The sequence below is a fragment of the Abramis brama genome (genome assembly GCF_963993115.1).
Source record: "Abramis brama genome assembly, chromosome: 18".
NCBI lineage: Eukaryota > Metazoa > Chordata > Actinopteri > Cypriniformes > Leuciscidae > Abramis > Abramis brama.
Genome location: NC_139980.1, coordinates 31,400,429 through 31,422,827, shown reverse-complemented (window position 1 = coordinate 31,422,827; position 22,399 = coordinate 31,400,429). Strand labels below are relative to the sequence as shown.

Sequence of the window (22,399 nt, the reverse complement as noted above, 5' to 3'; positions counted from 1 at the left end):
CAACCAAAAGGGGGCGCGCAGAGAAACTTAGCATCAGAGACTATTAATTCATCAATAATTATTTATGATAATTTATAGGGAGTTTTACAGAGAACAGATGATCAGAACAGCGGGCCTGTTAAAAATCCTTACAGTCACCACAGTTACCATTCACAACCAATCCCAATCAACCATCCATCCAAGATCCATCCAACAAATCATCCATCCATTTTAATCTTTCTACGGACTACCCAAGTGTACAGTCTACATAAGACTGAAATCTTCTCAATTTTTCAAATTACTCAAGGTTTATAACCTTCAAATGTCAAATATGCATTACTTTTGTAGTTACAATTATTTCCCTACTAAGGTTATTGGATGATTCGAATTCAACAAGAAGGTACTAAAGTTTGGCTCTGTTTAATGTACCTTGTTACGAGTCATTAAATCATTCTTCTCATTTGGTCAAACAATAAAACACTGAGAATGGCATAAAAAGCTGCTAAATCCACAATCTACAAAAAATTAAAATTCACACACAATCTGAGAGCCGTAACAATCTGATCTATAACCAAGATTTTCACAGAGTATACATGAGACAAACCGAATGTTTGAGCGAGACCTGGAGATGTTTGACTATAAAAAATGCCATTTGCTTCGGTAAAAAAACATTCTGACTACACGTCAATAGTAATATGGTGTTAGTGTGATGTATAAACTATATGTAAAATAAAAATAGAATAAAACACTCTGCCTTCTGTTGATGCTCATAATGTACATTTCCCACGCTCTGTTCAAAAGATGTGTGTCATCTGTGTATGTTCATGTGTGTGCCTTTAATCTGACAGTTTCTGAAAAGTGCTGTTTAGCTCCTGATAGTGTGTGTTTTTGTGTCCACAAATGAATATTACAGAATTTCCATCATGGTCTATTTTACGATTCATACTTATTTTATGTGCTTAATATAGCCAACAATTCAATGTTCAATTCAATTCAAAAGTTTACTGTAATCTATGAGCCCATCCTTATCATATGGACGCATACATTCTTTATCAGCATTTCTTTACTAAGGGAATGTGTATAAAGTATGAAAACACAACAGACCAGATGGTGTACTTTTGATCTGTTGCAATGATGGAAAGTGTGTTTTTAAAATATAACAAATGATGACAAATTCTCAGTTAATACAACCTTTGGCTGTGGATGCTTCTGAATTCTTTTCTTTTTTTATGTATCTGTTTCAGAGCTGTTGCCTGTTGGGAAGTGCATGAACTGTAGTGCTCATTTGGGAGACACGGGTTTGTGTCTCCTCTCTGTCCTCAATAATTTACTGTCCCCTTTCCTTTTTTATATCAATAAAAAGTGGAAAAATCACAACATAATAAAATATTAAAATAAAGTGTCAATGTCCTAGTCTTCATTCTTCTCATGATTTGTCTAGTATTTGATGTGGGAGAGAGACTGTGGTTGTCTTTGCTACAGGTTTGTCTTTGCCCTTCATGAAGAAAGTGAGCAGTTCTCCTTTTCCTTTCACGAAGATGGGTCCTCTTTTGACGAAACGGAAACCATACTCCTTCAGGATGTTGTAGCAGTCCTCCACCACCTGGGGAGCACCAACACCATGAAAACACACACATCTGTGTTAGAGCCAGAGCTGAGTGATACTGTGAATATTTATAATGTTCCTTGAAGTCAGTGCCATTAGGCTAGTTTTGCATCCGAAGTATAAGTATGTTAAGACAGAGATGTTTTAATAGAATCTCTAAATTACATTTCTGTCACAAAAATTGCATTAGAGGTGGGAAGTTAAAGTCATATAATTTCAGACTGTTTTAAAATTGATTCAATGATTTATTTAAATCTTCACTCAAAAATGTAGAGGTCTCCATGCAGGCAGCAATAAAATAATAAAACAACTTAAATATTATACACTGTATTTTATATATGAAGAGTTCAGATGCAAAAGCCTCTAAGTGCCGTCTGACATTTTCTTCTAGAATGATCATTTTTGTCAAGCTTGTATATTTAAGTTCAGTAATTTCACTTAAATGGCAATGAAAATTACCTATTAATTGTCATTTAAGTGAAATTACTGAACTTAAATATACAAGCTTGATAAAAATGATCATTCTAGAAGAAAATGTCAGATGGCACTTAGAGGCTTTTGCATCTGAACTCTTCATATATAGTTTATATATATTAATATATTACTATATATATTTAAATTGGTGCTGCATATAAATAATGTTGATTTAATATTGATTAAATATCAACCTTCCTTACGTTTTCGTGAAAAACAGTGTGGAAAACATGCCAATATTTGACTATATGTTAAGTTAAAATTTGTATTTTAATATAATTTATAACTATATTGGCCAATTAGTTTTAAATACATTTTTAATTATAAATATATTCACTTTAAAAAATAAAATAAATAAACAACTAAAACGTATATCACCTGTATGTTACCCATCACCCCAGTGGACTCCATACGACTGGCCACGTTCACAGTGTTTCCCCAGATATCGAAATGAGGTTTGCGCGCACCAATCACTCCAGCTAACACACTCCCCTTATTCAGACCTGACAATAAAACACACACATGATGGATTTTCAAGCTTTATGAGAATTTTTTTTTTTACTGTACAAACTGTATATTCTCTCCCCTTACACTGACCCTATCCCCAAACCTATCCATCACAGAAAACTTTCTGCATTTTTTCATTTTAAAACATTACTTAGTATGATTTATAAGCGGTTTTCCTCGAGGGGGCCAAAAATATCCCCACAAGGACAAGGATTTTGGATATTGCTATCTTTGTGGGGACATTTTGTCCCAATAACATGGGGTTTACCAGGAACACACACACACACACACACACACACACACGCACGTACACACGCCTCTGCTGGGTTTTCATGTTATGGGGACTTTCCATCGCCATAATGATTTTTATACTGTACAAACTGTCTATTCTGTCTCCTTACACTAACCCGACCCCTAAACATAATTTAGTATGATTTATAAGCTGTTTTCCTCATGGGGACCAAAAGAAATGTATATATAAAAGTAACATAGGTCTGTATTTCTGTTTGCTGACCTATGCGAAGCATGAAGTTATTGAATGACTGTTTGTTTAGGTTTCCAAGTATGACTTTCATAGCCAGCGCAAAGTCTGCCAAATCAGCGAAGTGTTGCCAGCGCTCCAGGATGCACTGATCCTCAATCTGTATCACACACACACACATCATCATCATCATCAGTATCACAGACTCCATTGTTGTAAGCATTATGCGCTATAGAGTGTGTTGTGTAGCGCACATTGCGGTCGGCGTATCCGTTAGTGTTGCTCTCCGGCGTCACGCCTGAAGCCGCCATGTATGTGCTGCCGATGGTCTTGATCTTCGTAATGTGGCGAAACTCAGTGCGATCCAGAAGCTACTCAGAGTCAAAATACACATCACAAGTTTTAAAGAGAATTTCTGCTGAACAAATGATGAGATATATAAAGAAATAAAGAGCAAGAGACACTCACACTGTCAAAGTCAGAGATGATCTCATTAAGGATTCGGAGGCATTCTATCCCTCCATTGTTTATAGTCTCCTCCGTGTAAAAGTCAGAGAAGTTGGGAATAGAGGCGAACATCACGCCGATCTCATCATACGACTGACTGTAAAGTTCCTGCAATAGACAAATAAACATCAATATGCACATTTACAGTTTTTTTTATTCGCTTTGGTACTATTAGTGCAAGTATGTGGTAAAACCTCACAACTGTTAGTACAAAACTCAAAGCAGATCATCAAAAAGTCTGTTTTTTCAAACATGTAATCACATGTTCAATTGACAACGCACAAAATTACACATTCACTTTTTCACCACACCTAATCAGTGTGTCATCAAAGAAATACCTTTCATATGAAGTAATTGTCGTTCACAATGCAATGCTCACAATACTTTTGATATGCTTCTCATTTGATTTGCATAAATACATTTGACCAACTGAACTTAATGGTTAATCACAGAACCGTTTGGTAAACCTATAGATTTTCATTTCAGCAATATACAGTATATGGATTTTGAGAACTACATACAGTAAATAAAATGTGTGTTTGTACGAACATATAAATTACGTGTAACCACACATGATGAATACTCGTTTTTGCTAATTGATTTCACATAGTGGTAACCACAATTGGTCACCATATATAAAAGTGGGGGTGTAAACACTGGCAATTTCTTTCAACATGGAGCAGGATAGACAGCAAGGAAGAGGAAGAGCTCGTGGACAAGGGATCTGTCAGAGAGGTGGGCATGGGCACCAACAGAGAGGTGGGCACCAACAGAGAGGTCAGAGAGGTGGGCATGGGCACCAACAGAGAGGTCAGAGAGGTGGGCACCAACAGAGAGGTCAGAGAGGTGGGCATGGGCACCAACAGAGAGGTGGGTACCAACAGAGAGGTCAGAGAGGTGGGCATGGGCACCAACAGAGAGGTCAGAGAGGTGGGCATGGGCACCAACAGAGAGGTGGGCACCAACAGAGAGGTCAGAGAGGTGGGCATGGGCACCAACAGAGAGGTGGGCACCAACAGAGAGGTCAGAGAGGTGGGCATGGGCACCAACAGAGAGGTCAGAGAGGTGGGCATGGGCACCAACAGAGAGGTCAGAGAGGTGGGCATGGGCACCAACAGAGAGGTCAGAGAGGTGGGCACCAACAGAGAGGTGGGCACCAACAGAGAGGTCAGAGAGGTGGGCATGGGCACCAACAGAGAGGTGGGCACCAACAGAGAGGTCAGAGAGGTGGGCATGGGCACCAACAGAGAGGTCAGAGGTGGGCATGGGCACCAACAGAGAGGTCAGAGGTGGGCATGGGCACCAACAGAGAGGTCAGAGAGGTGGGCACCAACAGAGAGGTGGGCACCAACAGAGAGGTCAGAGAGGTGGGCATGGGCACCAACAGAGAGGTCAGAGGTGGGCATGGGCACCAACAGAGAGGTCAGAGAGGTGGGCATGGGCACCAACAGAGAGGTCAGAGAGGTGGGCACCAACAGAGAGGTGGGCACCAACAGAGAGGTCAGAGAGGTGGGCATGGGCACCAACAGAGAGGTGGGCACCAACAGAGAGGTCAGAGGTGGGCATGGGCACCAACAGAGAGGTCAGAGGTGGGCATGGGCACCAACAGAGAGGTCAGAGAGGTGGGCACCAACAGAGAGGTGGCCATGGGGCCCGTCAAAGGGTTGGTCATCAGAGAGAGGGAGGCAGAACTGTTGTCTCTAATGAAGTCCGGGCCATCATTGTTGATCATGTGGTGAACCGAGGCCTTACTATGGCAGAGGCTGCCAGATTAGTTGATCCAAATCTAAAAAGATCAACTGTCAATTCTATCATCCAAACTTTTCGCCAAGAAAACCGGTAAGTGTGGAGGATGTAAACTATTATATTTACAGTAAATTGTAATGCATGTAAATTCATCAGACATGTTACAGTATTCGTACAGTATGATCTATTGACAGTATACTCTGTTCTATGCTTAGAATTGACAGAAAACCCCACAGTGGTGGCCGTGGCCGTGTGCTGACCGACCAGCAAGAGTGGGCAGTGGTGGAAATGGTGAGGGCCAGGAATGATATACGGCTGTCAGAAATAAAGCAGGCAATTGAGGAGAACAATGACACCTTTGCCAATGTGGCATCCATCAGCCTACCAACAGTAGGCCGTCTTTTAAAGAGGCACCAGGTATCAATGAAACACATTTACCTGGTGCCTTTTGAGAGAAACAATGACCGGGTGAAACAACTAAGGGCTGAGTATGTTCAGGTACTGCACTATATTTATTGTTACTATTCGATGCATCACTTACAGTATGTCATATGTATATTGGAACAACACTGTAAAAAGAACTAACCAAAATATATTTTTTAGAGGGTTATGGTGCTTGACGCTGATGTGAACCATCACAAGTATATTTTTGTTGATGAAGCGGGCTTTAACCTGGCCAAAACTCGTCGCCGTGGACGGAACATCATCGGCCAACGGGCCACTGTCCAAGTGCCTGGACAACGTGGAGGAAACATCTCCATGTGCGCAGCTATCTCTGAAGATGGTGTCGTAGGACGTAGGCCATTACTTGGCTCCTATAATGCTGCACATCTTATTGAGTTTCTCAATTAAATTGAGCCGGCCTGTCAAGGTGAAGGGGTCACCTATGTAATTGTGTGGGACAATGTCACGTTCCACCACGCAGAGGTAGTTCAAGCATGGTTTCAGGCCCATCCCCGATTCATGACCCTCTACCTGCCTCCATACTCTCCTTTCCTCAACCCTATTGAGGAATTTTTTTCAGCATGGAGGTGGAAGGTCTATGATCGTCAACCCCTTGAGCGTGCCACCCTCCTTCAGGCCATGATGATGCATGTGATGACATCAGTGTAGACCAATGTCAAGCATGGATTCGTCATGCCAAAAGGTTTTTTCCAAGGTGCATGAATAATGATAACATTCATTGTGATGTGGACGAGAATCTATGGCAAAATGCTCAAGACAGGCTTGATTGATCCAAATGAATGTAATGTGTGCACTAAATGTTATGTTTTGTTCTCATTTAGTTACATTTCATTATAGAAAGTATACCTATGTTACACTTATATCTGAAAAATAAAAACTAATTTGCCCAAATGATTGTAGAAGATGTCTTCATTGATCCTTCACTTGATTACACATAGGATGGATATTTTGGAAATTATAGATTATGTAAATGTTGGGTAATGTAAGTGTATTGCCTAATGTGAAAACTGTGTAATCTGTTTGTTATAGTACCGTAGCATATTAATTTCAGCACTTCTAAGGCCGATTTGAAACATGTATCTTGCATTGTTTGCTGTTGGATGAACTGATTGTTAAAAGTACTAAATTGAAAGAATCATCATACTGTTGATGACAAACAGATCATACTGTTGTGTTTCGGTGATTAAACCAAATGTTCTCATTACATATTACAATAATCTTGTGTTTGAAACAATGATTAGGTGGACTGAAAACATATGCAACTGACTGAAAGCATTACATCAGGTTTTGAAAGAATGACTAGCTGCGTTTCAAGTGTGATCAGTTTGGATTTTTGTACTAGGAGTTTTGAAAATGTACACCTTACTTGTGAAAATAGTACCAAAGCGAATAAAAAAAACTGTATTAAGGACTAAACGCATTACTCTGTATCCAGGAATATACTCCCATACTTCATCTCGCTTCTTGGAGCCCAGGAAGTGTTTGGCCACGTGATCAGGAAGCATGTTAGTGACCAGCGCCTCGTTGTACGTTCTCATTTCGTACACCTTCTCCTTCTGATCGTGCACCTCAACCTTCCACAGAAACAGCTTACGGGACTGTCGTTCCACCTGAGAGAGAGAGGAACAAGAATTTATATGCTAAAACAGAGGAGAGGAAATAAATAAATCGAAAACGAGATGATTCATCTTAAAGGAGCACGCCGACTTTTTTGGACTTTAGCTTATTCACCGTATCCCCCAGAGTTAGATAAGTCCATACCCTTCTCATCTCCGTCTTCTAACTCTGTCTGACGCACCCACCGCTAGCCTAGCTTAGCACAAAGACTGGAGGTAAACGGCTCCAGCTAGCATACTGCTCCCAATAAGTGACAAAATAACGCCAACATTTTCCTATTTACATGTTGTGATTTGTATAGTCACAGCGTGTACAAATAACAAGGTCACATGAGACACAGCCATCTTCTAACCGTATACATACTGGGAACTATATTCTCAGAAGGCGAAGCGCTGCTACTTCTGCGGAGTGATTTACTCCAACTCTGAGTGAAGTCTCTGCTTCTCACCACGGCGCTTCTCAGGCGCTGCGAGCAAATCACTCCGCCCAAGTAGCAGTGCTTCGCCTTCTGAGAATATAGTCAGAAGATGGCTGTGTCTCATGTGACCTTGTTATTTGTACACGCTGTGACTATAAAAAGGGTATGTATGGACTTATCTAACTCTGGGGGATACGGTGAATAAGCTAAATTCCCAAAAAGTCGGCGTGTTCCTTTAAGGGGTTAATCCCAATAAATGAATTTCTGATAAATGTAAATGTTTAAGCTGTTGTCGGACATACGTGGCGTGCAAAGTAGTAGAAACTCATCATCATGATGATAATCATCACGGTCAGCAGATATCTGGTGGGAACCACTGAATACCTAGAGAGCCACAGAAAATAATGAACAAATCAGGTATTAGCCAACTTTTTCCACTTTTGTGAGCGGCATTTCAAATGCAAAAACATTTAATTATTGCATTAAATCACTAAACTGGGTGAAAAAAGCAATAGAAATACACTATAAAAAGAACTGTGCTGTATTTAGTTCTCAGTCTCCTTTCTGTGTAAATTTGGCTCATTATAGATTGTGCCTAATTCACAAAACCCTGTTTAAAAGACATGTGTATTGTTATTGATCATAGCAGCAGTAACTCATTAAATAGTGATGGAATGATGGAGAAGAGCATCAAAAGAGCATTAGAGCATACAGTATATACAGACACAACAACTATTCTAAGTTAATTCCCTTCTGAATTCTACATTTAAAAAACATCAAGTTACAAATCTATACTATATACATTAGTGTTCAAATATCTTCTTTTTTTTAAAGAAATACTTTTATTCGTTAAGTGTTCAGTAAATCAATCAGAAGTGACAGTAAAGACATTTATAATGTTACAAAAGCTTTATATTTCAAATAAATGCTATAAATGCTGTTCTTTTGAAGTTTCTATTCATCAAAGAATACTACAAACTTGTATTGAGGTTTCCACAAAAATATGTATATATATTTTAGATTCTGTACTCTTTCAGAAGATGTGTAATTGCGCCCCCTACTGTATAACAGTGAAAACACAGAAAGCCGGAAAATTATGGCAATGGCGGGGAAAGAACCTTCATTCAAAAAGTAGTGTAACTATAAATTATATTTTGTGTAAATACAGCACTCTTCGAGTATTCAAGTATTTCTGGACTCAAGCTTGAGCTCAACTCACCTGTAGTCCAGGTAGCGAATGAAATCGTAGATGTCGTAAATGTACATCCAGCTGTGGATGTTTACAGCACCTGTTACTATGGTAACCAGCAACATGAGCGCCAGCTTGACGACATGGCTGAGCTGTACGAGCATGACGGTTGCCACCAGAGAGAGCACTGATATGTATCCGTAGTGTTTGGGGTTCTCGGCACATCCGCCGTCACCCAGAGACTCGAGCGTCACGCCGGAAGTGGAGTTCAGGAGCAACAGGGGGAGCTGAACACAGCTCAGCTAACAAAAAATAACAAGAATCTGACATTGAATCTTTAAAAGCCTAAATTTCATAATTGAATTGAAGAATGCAACAGAATTGCACTTGAAGTCAGACTTCCAACTTGCATGACATCCTACAAACATGCCAATCACAGTGAATAATAACAATAATTGGAAAAGAGGTGAAATGTGTTTTATCTCACCATATCAGCCACTTCAGCCATGGTCAGAACGAATATGGCGGCCATGGCCCATGTGTTACGAGCCCAACGTGTGCGGTCGATCCACAGCGAGAAGGACACCAGCCTCCGGGAGAAGATCTGATACACACACACATCACAATGTTACACGTATGGTCTTGAAGCATTAAACTTACTAAAATTTTTAAAAAAAATAAACAAGTAAAATAAACAAATCTAGATAAATAGCTAATAACTACATATATTTATATATATTAGATAGAGGTTATGTTTAGTTTTATTGTGTTTTGGTTTTATTTTCTCTTTTTGCCTGTGTTACCGGTTATAGACTGTGTCTACAATCGCCCTTTATACCCTTAAACAGGGCACTAATTGAGGGGACAGCCATTTGTAGTGGTGTCCGAAACCATAGTGGACGTTATCAAGCGCACTCATTCAATCCTACAATGCACTGTAATAGTGAGTGTACAACCGATGTACGATAGAAAATTCCCATAATGCACTGTGAGAGTCGCACGTCAAATGAATTCTCGCGTCTGACCATAAGATGGCGCCCGCAGGAGAATCATCCATCCATCCATTCTCCAAACCGCGGGTCCAATGTGGGTACAGCGTAATATCATACGGGTATAAATTAATTTTTAATTGATTAAATTGTTTAATTAAGGTTTATACATAGTGTCCATGACACAGTTTAAGATAAATATTTTCATCTCACTACTGGAGCTGCCAGTATTCTAAGTTTCAAACTATTATTACACAACAAGCACAAACTATGCAAAAGCGGCAGCCCTTCAGACGCACTCAATTCAAAATAAATTCACTTGTTTTCATTCACTCCCTTAAGTGAACTACACTAGTGGACTAATGTAGGGGATAGTGAATGAGGGTATGGGGGAGATTTCGGACACAGCCTTAGTTTCCATAGTTACTCATTAGTTCCACACCTGTTCTTAGTTCTGTTAATTACTCTGTGTGTATTTAAGTCTCAAGTTCTCACAGTTCTTGGTTTGGTGATGTTTGTCATTAAGTTTTACGTGGTTGTTTTGCTAGCTTTTTCCTGTGATCTGTGTGAGTGTTTCCCTTTGGATTTTGGACTGATTAAAGACTGTTTTGTTGATATTCTTGAGAAGTGATGTAAAGTCCGATTCATTTCCGCAAACTGGTTCAAAAAAACAATTAATTAGTTTCTTACGTCATCACGCAATGAGGTCACTACGCATTTCTTTTTTTAACAACTCAGAGTCATGTTATATCAAGGAAACATTCAAATAAAGTAATCTGTGTGAACGCATATTGCTGATTATTGCCTTTCACTCACTTAAGTTAATGGTGTATGTGGTCACAGTTTCATTTGCGGATCCTTTATGTCGGATACGACTGACCAATATTGATTAGCCTACATCTTGGAAAAGATTCCTAAATGTTTCGCATCTACAGCAAACATTAAAGACAAACTACATAGTATATAGTCTTTTAAACTCCTTGATTTCACTTAACAACTTAAAATATAATCTACATGCACAATAAACTATAGTAACACTTGTTTACATCTTGTTTACATTACAAAGGTTTTTGCAGGTTTTAATAAAATGTTATTTAATAACAGTAGTCATAATAAGCATATTTCCAGTACGTGCCTCAGGCTTGCATATATCGTCAACTCACTCATCAGACTCCTCTGTAATCATCGGCAAACTTCGACAGATGGTTGAACCGTCTTTTTTCGGTTCTTTTTGAGTCGGGCGAGCTACTTCGGCTGTGCGTCTTGAGTCATCATCCCGAAATTAAAATTAGATTTGTGAACTGGCTCGACTGGTTACTTCTTGAGAACCGGCTCAAAAGAACGATTCGTTCAAGAATCAAACATCATTGTTCCTAAATTGTGCGATTTACTGCAAACCGAACGTGATATGAATATGAATAAGATATGAATATGATATAAAATATGAATAAATACTACAATAGTATAAATAAAATAATATAAAATACTAAATATATAAAATACTTATATATGTACCAAGTATATAAAATACTAAAATAACACTGCTCTCTCAGGTGAATCACATTCAGCTTATATTTAACCCCAAAGCAAAAATAAAAATAATTAACATGCAAAATGTTATTTCTTTTTCTTTTGATTTTGGGGTGAATTATGACCTAAAGATGTTGTCATGGAATTCACTCTTTCATCTACTGCTGTGATGTTGAACCAAAGTCCCTTTCAAGGAAAGTCTGTTCACTCGGCGGCCATATTTGCAATGCCTCCGGGCAGCTAGTTCGGGCATACAAGACCAAGTCCTGTCTACTTGAATGGGGGAATCCTGAAATCTCAAAAGCTGCTTGCTGAACTCACAATTAAATAATATATTTCAAATCAGCAACAAAATCTGATATGAACGATCCCATAAATGTTGTTTCTTATGCCCAAATAGCGCTAAAAAAGCCAATTAGCGGATTATTCCGTCATGTTGTGCATTGAATTTCTCCCATTCATAGGTAATATGAGTGCACCGTCTTTGTATATCTAAAGTCTTTGGTTGAACTCACTCGAGGAAAGATGGCCGCAAGTGAACACAGAGTCAGAATCAGAAGTAACAGCTCACCAACAGCCAGAGTCACGTAATTCACAATCAACCTGTCAGAAATCAAGCAGACATGTAACATTATTACACAGCAGAAGTGTTATTTTTAATAAAATGTTACATGAGTACATTGATACTGATATCATTTATCACGTTGTATTAGTAATTAATTATTCATGAGCTTCACTCACTGCGGATCTATGAGCATTTCCATGGCTGAGGTGAAGATCAGAACCACACAACAGCAGATGAACGCAACACCCGTCTGTCTCTCCTTCTCTGCCGAGTAACGAGACTCCAGATCAGAGTCTTTAAACCTCAGAGAGAGAACATCCGTCTTACTTTCCTTCAGACTGAGAGAAAGAGAGAGAGAGAGAGGGGGGGGGGGATGATGTGAAACAGGGGCATAGAAGCAAACCACTGGGTTCAATTAAGAATAAACTGTCATTACGTCTCCTCTCTCTCTCTCTCCAGCAGAGCTTTATTCAACAGTTGGTTCAGATGCTCGTCCTCCAGTCCTTCATCTGTCATACTGGCCAACTGTAGCTGCTGAAAAACCAGACGCACAAGTCAAAGGTCAAGACAGACAGATTGACAGACAGTTAGATAGATAGATAGATAGATAGATAGATAGATAGATAGATAGATAGATAGATCTCACTTGTGTTTCTGACTCCTCAGGTGTGTTCTTTAATGATGTGCAGCTGTCGCTGGTTTCTGTGGTGTTGATCATCTGAGGAAAGTTTGAGATGAGTTTGAGATGAGAACAACAGATCAGAGAATATGAATGAAGCTCATGATACTCACTGTGCCGTTGCTCACTCCGTTTGTTTTGTGTGTTTCTTTGGACAAGCACACCAGGTACGTGTCAATGCCTTTCTCCAGAAGATACTCGCAGCGTTCTCCTCCACTGCCCTCCTCCAGCTCAAACTCACCATGCAAACAGTCCTTTGTGCTTTGAGAGATGTGTACACGCCTGCAAACGCAGCAGAAACAGATTCATCCACATTGTAATTCAACAAGAAACTAATTGTTTAAATTGTAACAGATTTGAGTTGATCTCACCCAGGGATTCCCCCTGACTCCATCTTGTTTGCCACCGTAACATCAGTGGACCAAACGTCGAACTGCCAGCGCTTCTGTCCCAGGACTCCCCCCAGGACAGTTCCCGTGTGCACGCCGACACGCATGTCCACTCCTGTCTGGGTTTTTTCACGGACGTAGCTGAACACAGGTGAGAAGCATATGAGCCATTTGGACTGTCTGTTTATAGCTGATTATTTAATTTTATTCAATTATAAAATCTATAATAACTTTTACAAAAATTGTATTTTAATTTTACATATTTGCATTTATACATTGAATATATAATATAAAATATAAATATGTAAACATTATTAAACAAATTAATATATATATAATATACAGAATATATATATATATATATATATATATACATTTCTGTTGATCTATTTTGATATATATTCGTTGTATGATTTATAAACATGTAAACTAGATTTAAATTTTTTTTTATAGTTTATATAATAATGTTTATAGTTTATATGATATATTTATTAAAGATATTTTTAAAAAATCTAAAATGTTTTTGTATAATTTTAAAGATTAATAAAAAAGCCTTTGAAATTATACAAAAATAAGAACATTTTTTATCATATATAAATTAGTATGTAATGTACCATAAAATTTTACTAAAAGTAGTTTAGTAAAAGTATACGTATATATATATACAGTAGAATAAAATTCTAATAAAAATCCTATAAAAATTGTAATATAAAATAATGTTTTCAAATGAACAATTATTATTATAGGTATTACATATTTGAATAAAAGTAGGTCAGCACAGAATTACTATATCAGCACAACAATTATGAAAAAAATACTGTATATACAATATATATATACACACACACACACACCTTTTTACATGATTGCTGTGCTAATGTAGTAATTTATCTACAGCCAGACACCTATCATAGCATAAAGTTGATCATCATCAACTTCAGACCTCACTTTACCTACTGTAAATACATGCCCCTCATTTACTAATAAAATACTTTAAGTGATTACTGTGAATGTACAGCACTAAACTAATGAAGTGCCCTCTTTTATTCATATTTGATCAAATTCATCATAGCGTTTCAGTAGATAAAGCGTCTCCCAGTTTATTGTATAATAAAGCCCTTCCCACTCGTGGAAGCCCCTCCCAGTGGGTGTGCGGATTAGATAAAAGGCTTGTTCGACTTGAACCGGCGCTGCACAGACCGATCGGTTTATGACATCAAAGTACTGCGAGAGCAATTCAAAAGCATAAGGAGCCGTCTACTTTCTATTCGCTCTCGCGGTACTTTGATGTCATTCACTGATCGGTCTGTGCAGCGCCGGTTCAAGTCGAACAAGCCTAAAGTTTCTCATATATTACAGATAAAACCCCTCCCATATGGCATCCACCCAGTGATTGGATACTGCAGGTAAAGCTCCACAGTGATTGGATACTGCATGTAAAGCTCCACAGTGATTGGATACTGCATGTAAAGCTCCACAGTGATTGGATACTGCATGTAAAGCTCCACAGTGATTGGATACAGCAGGTAAAGCCCCTCCCAGTGGGCGTGTACTCACGAGATGGCATCCACCATAGACAGGCCCATCATAATGGAGCAGGCCGCGTGATCTTCACGGTAATCTGGCAAACCGCAGATACAGTAATAGCAGTCTCCCAGAATCTTGATCCTCAGCTGGTGGTGTTGCTGTTAAAACATACAGTCAGATAAGAAATAAAAGTGCCTTGCCATAAGAGCAAATAAACTGCGTGTGGAAGTGTCAGTGTTTCTTGTATCCTTAATACTGGTGATTATATGCACATTTGAACCATGCAAATTGCCCATAACATATGCTTTTGTACTCTTTACGGCTTTTTTTGGTGTTTTCTTTACAAGGTGGACATATATAAATGTTTAAGATGTGTGTGTTGGCTGTTTTTACTCACTGCTGCTAGTTTGTCGAAGCGAGCAAACAGTTCGTTGAGAAGTTTGACAAGTTCTTTCGGAGTCACGGCAGACGACAGCTGTGTAAAACCTACGATATCTGCGAAAAGGATACTGGAAGAGAGAGATCATTACATTAGTGAAAAGTCAGCCTGGTTTAAGTCAACATAAAATGACAACCTGTTTTATTTTTCTGAATAAAACAAGATATTCAGCAAGGAAAAATATGTAGGTTTATTTATTTATTTTTTATACAATCATTAGGACCAATTTCTCAATACTGTTTCATTCATGGACTGACAATGTTTTTGAGTGTATTGACAAATCTGGGTGAATCTTTTGGTGAACAGATTGAAAATAATCACTGTGGTTAATCAAAATCCCAGCACTTGTGGTAATAATAGAAGACAGGATGAAAATCATGGACCGTTAGTGTTTTACCTGACATTTTCGTGGCGGTACATGTACATGGTGTTGAACTGCTGAGCATCTGATTTCTGATTGGCTTCTTTTTTCATGCCCTGAAGCATCTCATCTGCTATGTGCTTCGGCAAGATGGACAACAACAACTCCTCCTAAACACACATATAGAGAGAGTACCTGTCAACATTAACATTTTTTAAATGTTTTTGAAAGAAGTCTCTTCTGCTCACCAAGGCTGCATTGATTTCATCAGAAATACAATAAAAACAGCAATATTGCGAAATATAATTACATGTTTTCTATTTGAATATATTTTAAAAAGTAATTTATTCCTGTAATCAAAGCTGAATATTCAGCATCATTACTCCAGTCTTCAGTGTCACATGATCTTTCAGAAATCATTCTTTCATGATTATTTGCTGCTCAAGAAACATTTCTGATTATTATTAATGTTGAAATGAATGATCAATTTAATGCATCCTTGATGAATAAAAGTATTACCTTCACTCTTTTTTTAATCTTATCTTATCACAAACGTTTGAATTAAATCATTGTTTCCACAATAATATTAAGCAGCACAACTGTTTTCAACACTGATAATAATCATAAATGTTTCTTGAGCATCAAATCATTCTGGAGGTCGGAACATGTGACACTGAAGACTGGACTAATGATGCTGAAAATTCAGCTTTGCATCTCAAGAGATGAATTATATTTTTAAATGTATTACAATAGAAAACAATTCTTTTAAATTGTAATAATTTTTCTAAATATTGCTGTTTTTACTGTATTTTTGATTAAATAAATGCAGCCCTGCAAACTTTGTCAGATTCAGTATTTTTGTCATTTGGTGGAGCATCAACAGGTGTGTCTAATGTTTGAAACATTTTTTATGTGCTCTCTCTAGTTCACGAACAAAAGAGTGTTGTGGGATTTTGGGAGTTTGGGAGCACATTAGTCTCTTGATGCGGTTGCCATAGAGAGCTAAACCCGTCAGCTGTGCTCTGATTGGCTGAATGCACTCAACTCCCAGAAGCCCCCACTGCTGCTATGGCATTCTGAGTTTGATGGGGTATCTGGAGAGTGGAGACCATGTGACCACACAAGCAAGTCGGACAGAAAGAGATGCTGACAAAAAAGCAATTAAACCGGAGTTCTCTGATCAGTTTGGTGCCAGCGATTAAGGATTCAACTGAAACACTTAACAGCAAATAATGGAACATGTTGTCAATGTGAATGGGGTAAGTTGTCACAAGGGAACCTGCCATTAAATTGCAAAATTTTAACAGTAAAAAAAATATGAAACATAATCCAATTCAACAGCAAAAACGTAAAAGGTAGCATACAAAAAAAAAAAAAAAAAAAAAAAAAAAAACCTTGAAACCGTTTCCCCATAAAACAATACGCCCCTATCAATATTGCTGTTTGTTTGAATGGTCCAAAATAGCAAAATTGGCATGAGTGTTTTGGAAAACATTTTAAAACAGTTTCTATGTTTGAAATTCAGTTTTGTGAAACGAGTGGACCAGAAATTACACTTCTCTAGATCTGGAAAAGTAAAAGATGGTAAGCCATCTAGAGGAGTGGATTTTCTCCTTTTTTACCTTTTCCCCAAGGCACGCACACACACACACACACACACACACACACACACACACACACACACATAAATACTTGCTGTAAGATGTACATTGGATTATCAGTCATTTAAAAAAATATATATATAAAGAAAATCTGTAATCTAGTTGCAAAGTTTAACTTGATGTACTAAAAGGACTAAAACTGAAATACAAATATATAGACAGTTAAAAAACTAATAAAAATTGCAAAGACACAAAGCTAAATTACTAAAACTTAAATAATTTAAAGTATTAATAAAAACGATAACACTTTACAAAAGGTTTCATTAGATACATTATTCAAATACATTAGTTAACTAATAATAAACAATACATCTACAGCATTTATTAATCTTAGTTAAAGTTAATTTCTATATGCACTAATACATTATTAAAACCAAAGGTTGTTTTTGTTAACATTATTTAAAACTCTGTGAACTAACAATGAACAGCTGTATTTTTATTAATCAACATTAACAAAGGTTAATAAATGCTGTAAAAATGTATTGCTCATTGTTAGTTCATGACTAATGCATTAACTAATGTTAACAAATTAGACCTTATTATAAAATGTTACCATAAAAGCTATAATAATATCTCAATCTGCTAAAATAACACTGTTGTCAGAACACAAATCAATTTATTATAACCTCCTTGTTTTCAAATAAAAATCTTGAAAATTAAAAAGTAGAAAGTTATTCACATCTAAAATAAAAATATAAGTTGATATGAATGTGTTTTGGTTGCACCTAAAACTAAAATGACACAATGTTTTGCTATAAACTAACACAAATATCACTATGCAGCTCTTAAATAGCAAATAAATGTAAATGTTTGGATGAACTAACCCTATTGCAGTATTTTAATGAGATATTATTTATATAAAGGATAGGACTGATCTTAAAACTTAGTTACTGTGTGACCAACATAAAATAATGTGTGATGGCAAATTTGGACTCTTGGGTCTTTAGTGTCGCTGCTGTGACAATAACAGCAGCCTGGGGAATGACTTCATTACTGCAATAAGAGTGGCAACAGAACACAACCTGCTCTGTGTGTGTGTGTGTGTGTGTGTGTGTGTGTCCTTGTCTCTATTCTGCTCAGATGTGCCAATAACAGGTAACAGGACACAAGGGCTCCAGAGCGGAGCTCCACCACTGAGCCCAATTAGAGCATCTCTGTACTTTCATTACTCACACACTCACAGACATGGATTAAGCATCCGGTCCACTTATTAGAGAGATCATTTGTGTTTGCAATGCATGTTTGTGTGTACCTGTTGTTGACCCTGTTCCTTCAGCGTTAGACTGACTTCCAGAGATTGTTTGGCCTCTAGGAACGCCGTGCGGTACTTGCGGTCGGCCATGAAATATGACATCACGCCCACCAGCACAGCAGCAAAAAACAGCATCAGATTCGCCACAAGCTACGAGAAACAACACACTTCTGCTTGAATATACACACTCCAGCGACACAGAACATTATGTTTGTTTATATGGAAAATAGATGCCTGAGTGATGTTTTTGAGCCTGTCCTATGACGTCAATGTACAACTGTTTCTTCCAGTCACATTAGTGACCCTGGATCACAAAACCAGTCATAAGTCGCACTGGAGTATATTTGTGGCAATAGCCAACAATACATTGTATGGGTCGAAATTATTGATTTTTCTTTTATGCCAAAAATCATTAGGATATTAAGGAAAGATTATGTTCCATGAAGATATTTTGCAAATTTCCTACTGTAAATATATAAAACATTTATTTTTGTGAGTGAATGCATCACAATCGCGAACATAAATGGACAACTTTAAAGGCGATTTTCTCAATGTTTAGATTTTTTTGCACCCTCAGATTCCAGATTTTCAAATAGTTGTATCTCTGCCAAATATTGTCCTATCCTAACAATGCATACACCAATGAAAAGCTTATTTATTCAGCTTCCATGTGATGTATAAATCTCAATTTCAAAAAATGTACCCATGTGACTGGTTCCAGGGTCACAAATACCGTCACATTACATAAGATCCTTCTGTGAGCTCCACCTCTGTGATCATGATATGAAACACATGACACGTTTCTCTCGCAACCCTCGGGTGTCATAAATCACAGTTTAGAGACTGATAGCATAATTATACCACAGTACCACCACAGTATTGTTTATAAGGTTTGGTCAAATAAAAAACAGTTAATTTACATTAAACATATATTTAAAATTTTGGAGTTAGTAAAACTTTTTAAAGTGTTTGAAAGAAACCTCTTAAGCGCACCATGGCTTTATTTATTTGATCAAAAATACAGTAAAATTTAGCAGTAATTTTGTAAAATAATAATACAATTTAAAAGAACTGTTTTTCTATTTTAACATATTTTAAAATTTAATTTATTCCTATGATCAAAGCTGAATTTTCAACATCATTACTCTTCAGTGTCACATGATCCTTCAGAAATTTGCTTCTCAATGTTAAAAACAGTTGTGCTGCTTAATCATTTTGTGGAAATGATCTTTTGTAACATTATAAATATTACAAAAGATTTATAATGTCTTTCTCTTTCATTATACAATCTTTTGTAACATTATAAATGTCTTTACTGTCACTTTTGATCAATTTAAGGTATCCTTGTTAAATAAAAGTATCAATTTCTTTTTAAAAAACCTCTTACTGAATGGTACTGTATGTGTACATTACATAATATTATATTAAATATATTAAAGTTTCCTATAAAATTGAAAAACTGTTTTTATAGATATTATAATTGAATAAAATGATTTCACATAATGTATACGTTATCATGTGAAGTACCATTTTGATATTACCCTTTACAAAAAGTACTGTGGCAGTAACAATAATATTAGATTTGATAAACACCATGGTAAAATGATCCCAAGATATCTGAAAATGGTAATCACCTCTACAATAAAGGTACTGTGGTGATACAATGGTACAAGGAAGTGCATTCAGAACCATGATATATAGGCCTAGCTATCTGTGGCAAGTCTCGAGTCCCACGGAGGCCCACAGGAAGGAGAAAAGGAGGAGTGAGGACAGTGAAGGACGAGAGAGGACCAGGCCTGGACTATTTATGTCTGTGAGGGACTGCCGCTTTACTTTCGTTTTGTTGTTTGTTTATTTTATTAATAAAATATGATGTTGAACTTTCGCGTATTGCCTCCTTCGTCCCTGAGCCTTTAAACGTCCATACACTATAATTACTCCAAATCACTGTAAATCATTTCTTCACTTACTGAAAAGTTTTCGTCCCTGTTATTTGAAGTAGGAGTATCTGATTATGTAACCTGACAAAACAAGAAGTAGTCTAGTGTAAGTGTGTTTGTGTCACCTGTCTGATCAGCACTGTTAACTGTAGCTTTTCTTGTTGTCTCTGCGCAACAGTGAACCCCAGCAGCAGCGTGTGCGCACAGCACGAGAGCGCGCTCAGGAGCGCGATGTGCGAGAGCGTCAGCGGGAGCGTGAGGAAGAAGGAGAAGATGAAGAATATCTGCCACCCGACCGTGTCACCGGCCTCGTAAAATCCCGCGAAGTTCAAACTGAAGTAGCACAGCACGTGGACCGTGATGAGCAGCCACAGCGCGTACGGCACGAGGCTCCGGGACACGGCCTCTGGCAGCAAACGGAACCGGGACACGATGTAGAGCAAAATATCCGAAACCAGTCCACCTGCCGCCACCGCGAGCGTGTTGAGTTTATCCTGAGAGTAAACAACCGCGCACATGATGATCACATAACTGTTGAACACAGCCGCGAACACGATCAGCACCAGTAGCGTCTCCTGCCGCTGGCGCAGAAAATACGTCTGATAAACTTTCTCGAGAGACTCCGGGTTAAACTTAAGACGCATGAAACGCGGCAGAGACAGAGACTGAAACCCGCCGGACCCACGCGTGTGCGGCTCCGCCACGGTAACCGTTACCGGACCGTCCTGAATCCCGTTCACGGGCATACTGCAGCTCCAGTCAAGTTTCACGTGTTGTAATAGACTACTGCTATCTGTGGTGGATCCGTCACGGCTGTCCGGGTTTATTCCGCTCGGGTTTGAGTTGAAACACACCGGAGAGGTTCAGTCTGTCATTCCTTAATGATCTCCGGCTCCGTTTCCATGACAAACACATCTCGAGCTGCTCTTCCACATCCTTTAATCACAACAAGAACGAAGCAGAAACAAAGTAAATTGGTTACAGTTACAAAAAATGTTGGTCATAAGTTATCATGTCTTTATAACACTAATAAATGATTAACAATTCAATATTTAAAAAGTAGGCCTACACATGACCACATAAATTTGCTTAGATTTTAATCGTATTTTCACCACAAAAACGCTAGTGTTCATAAAAATAAAAAAAAGAGTATAGCGTTTGCCTCGGTTATTAAGCATTTAATGTCATAGCCGATAACGTGAGGTATCAAATTTTCATGTGATAATTGCTTAAGTTTTATCACGGTATACGGTATTTTCACGATATTTTTTTTAAGTGCTAGTCTAGAACTGGTTTAATAACTTTTTTTCTTATAACAAAAATAACATTTAAAAACCATTAAGTAGCCTAATACATAAACATTTATAAAATAAACAAACGTTTCAAACATGTTAAATTGCAAAATAATTATATATAAGAATTATTATAAAGAACAATATGTATCACTTTACAATAAGATCTCATTAAAGTTAGTTAAGTAAAAAAAAAAAAAAGTATAAAAATAAATCACATATTAACTCGAAGCATTTTAGTATTCAGTGCTGCGATGAACACAATTGCGAACACAAAAATCTGAATGGCTGTTTAAAATCATAGACAGTAAAAGAAATGGACACAGCGACCCCATTGGATTCAACGGAGAAAAGTGAAGTCAATTAGAAGCTCTCACTTCCTGATGGCTGAGCGACTGCGCAGACTCAAACTGAGCTTGACGACGTAGATGTGACGTGAGCAACCCGTCTGTCTTCTAGTAGCTGTGCCAAGCGAAATCTAAATCATTCCCTTCCGAAACTTGCAGAGACGGAGAGTGTGAGTAGGAGGTGTCCATGAGCTTGGAGCAGGAGCAACTTTTGCTAAGTATTCTGATTAATTATTTTGTCATTTTGCCTCCACGTCCCCCTGATTGCGCGCAAGCTTCTCCTCCTGTCCATACGGTAATCTCTCTACTGTGTGACAGAGAGTCGCGTGGTTATGACGCAATCGTTAGCCTATTTTTACAAAAACTGCTTCTACGGGGCCATAACGTATAAGATACAAGGTAATGGAGCCTTTTATACATTTTCGTGTTTCTTTAGAAA

General features: G+C 37.8%; 1 protein-coding gene across 1 annotated transcript; it reads right to left on the bottom strand.

The window, feature by feature from the left end:
* Positions 1 to 93: 93 nt before the first annotated feature.
* adcy3b (adenylate cyclase 3b) lies at positions 94 to 20,971 on the bottom strand. Its single transcript, XM_084090750.1, has 20 exons — positions 20,447 to 20,971; positions 18,382 to 18,531; positions 15,505 to 15,638; positions 15,066 to 15,177; positions 14,699 to 14,826; positions 13,124 to 13,282; positions 12,866 to 13,034; positions 12,720 to 12,791; positions 12,510 to 12,607; positions 12,250 to 12,411; positions 12,024 to 12,111; positions 9,477 to 9,593; positions 9,020 to 9,291; positions 8,103 to 8,184; positions 7,217 to 7,375; positions 3,516 to 3,662; positions 3,302 to 3,418; positions 3,081 to 3,207; positions 2,438 to 2,562; positions 94 to 1,582 (listed from the first exon to the last, which is right to left on the bottom strand). The coding sequence occupies exons 1-20, from the start codon at positions 20,963 to 20,965 to the stop codon at positions 1,406 to 1,408; spliced, it is 3,114 nt and encodes a 1,037-aa protein (XP_083946876.1). The 5' UTR covers positions 20,966 to 20,971; the 3' UTR covers positions 94 to 1,405.
* Positions 20,972 to 22,399: the final 1,428 nt, after the last annotated feature.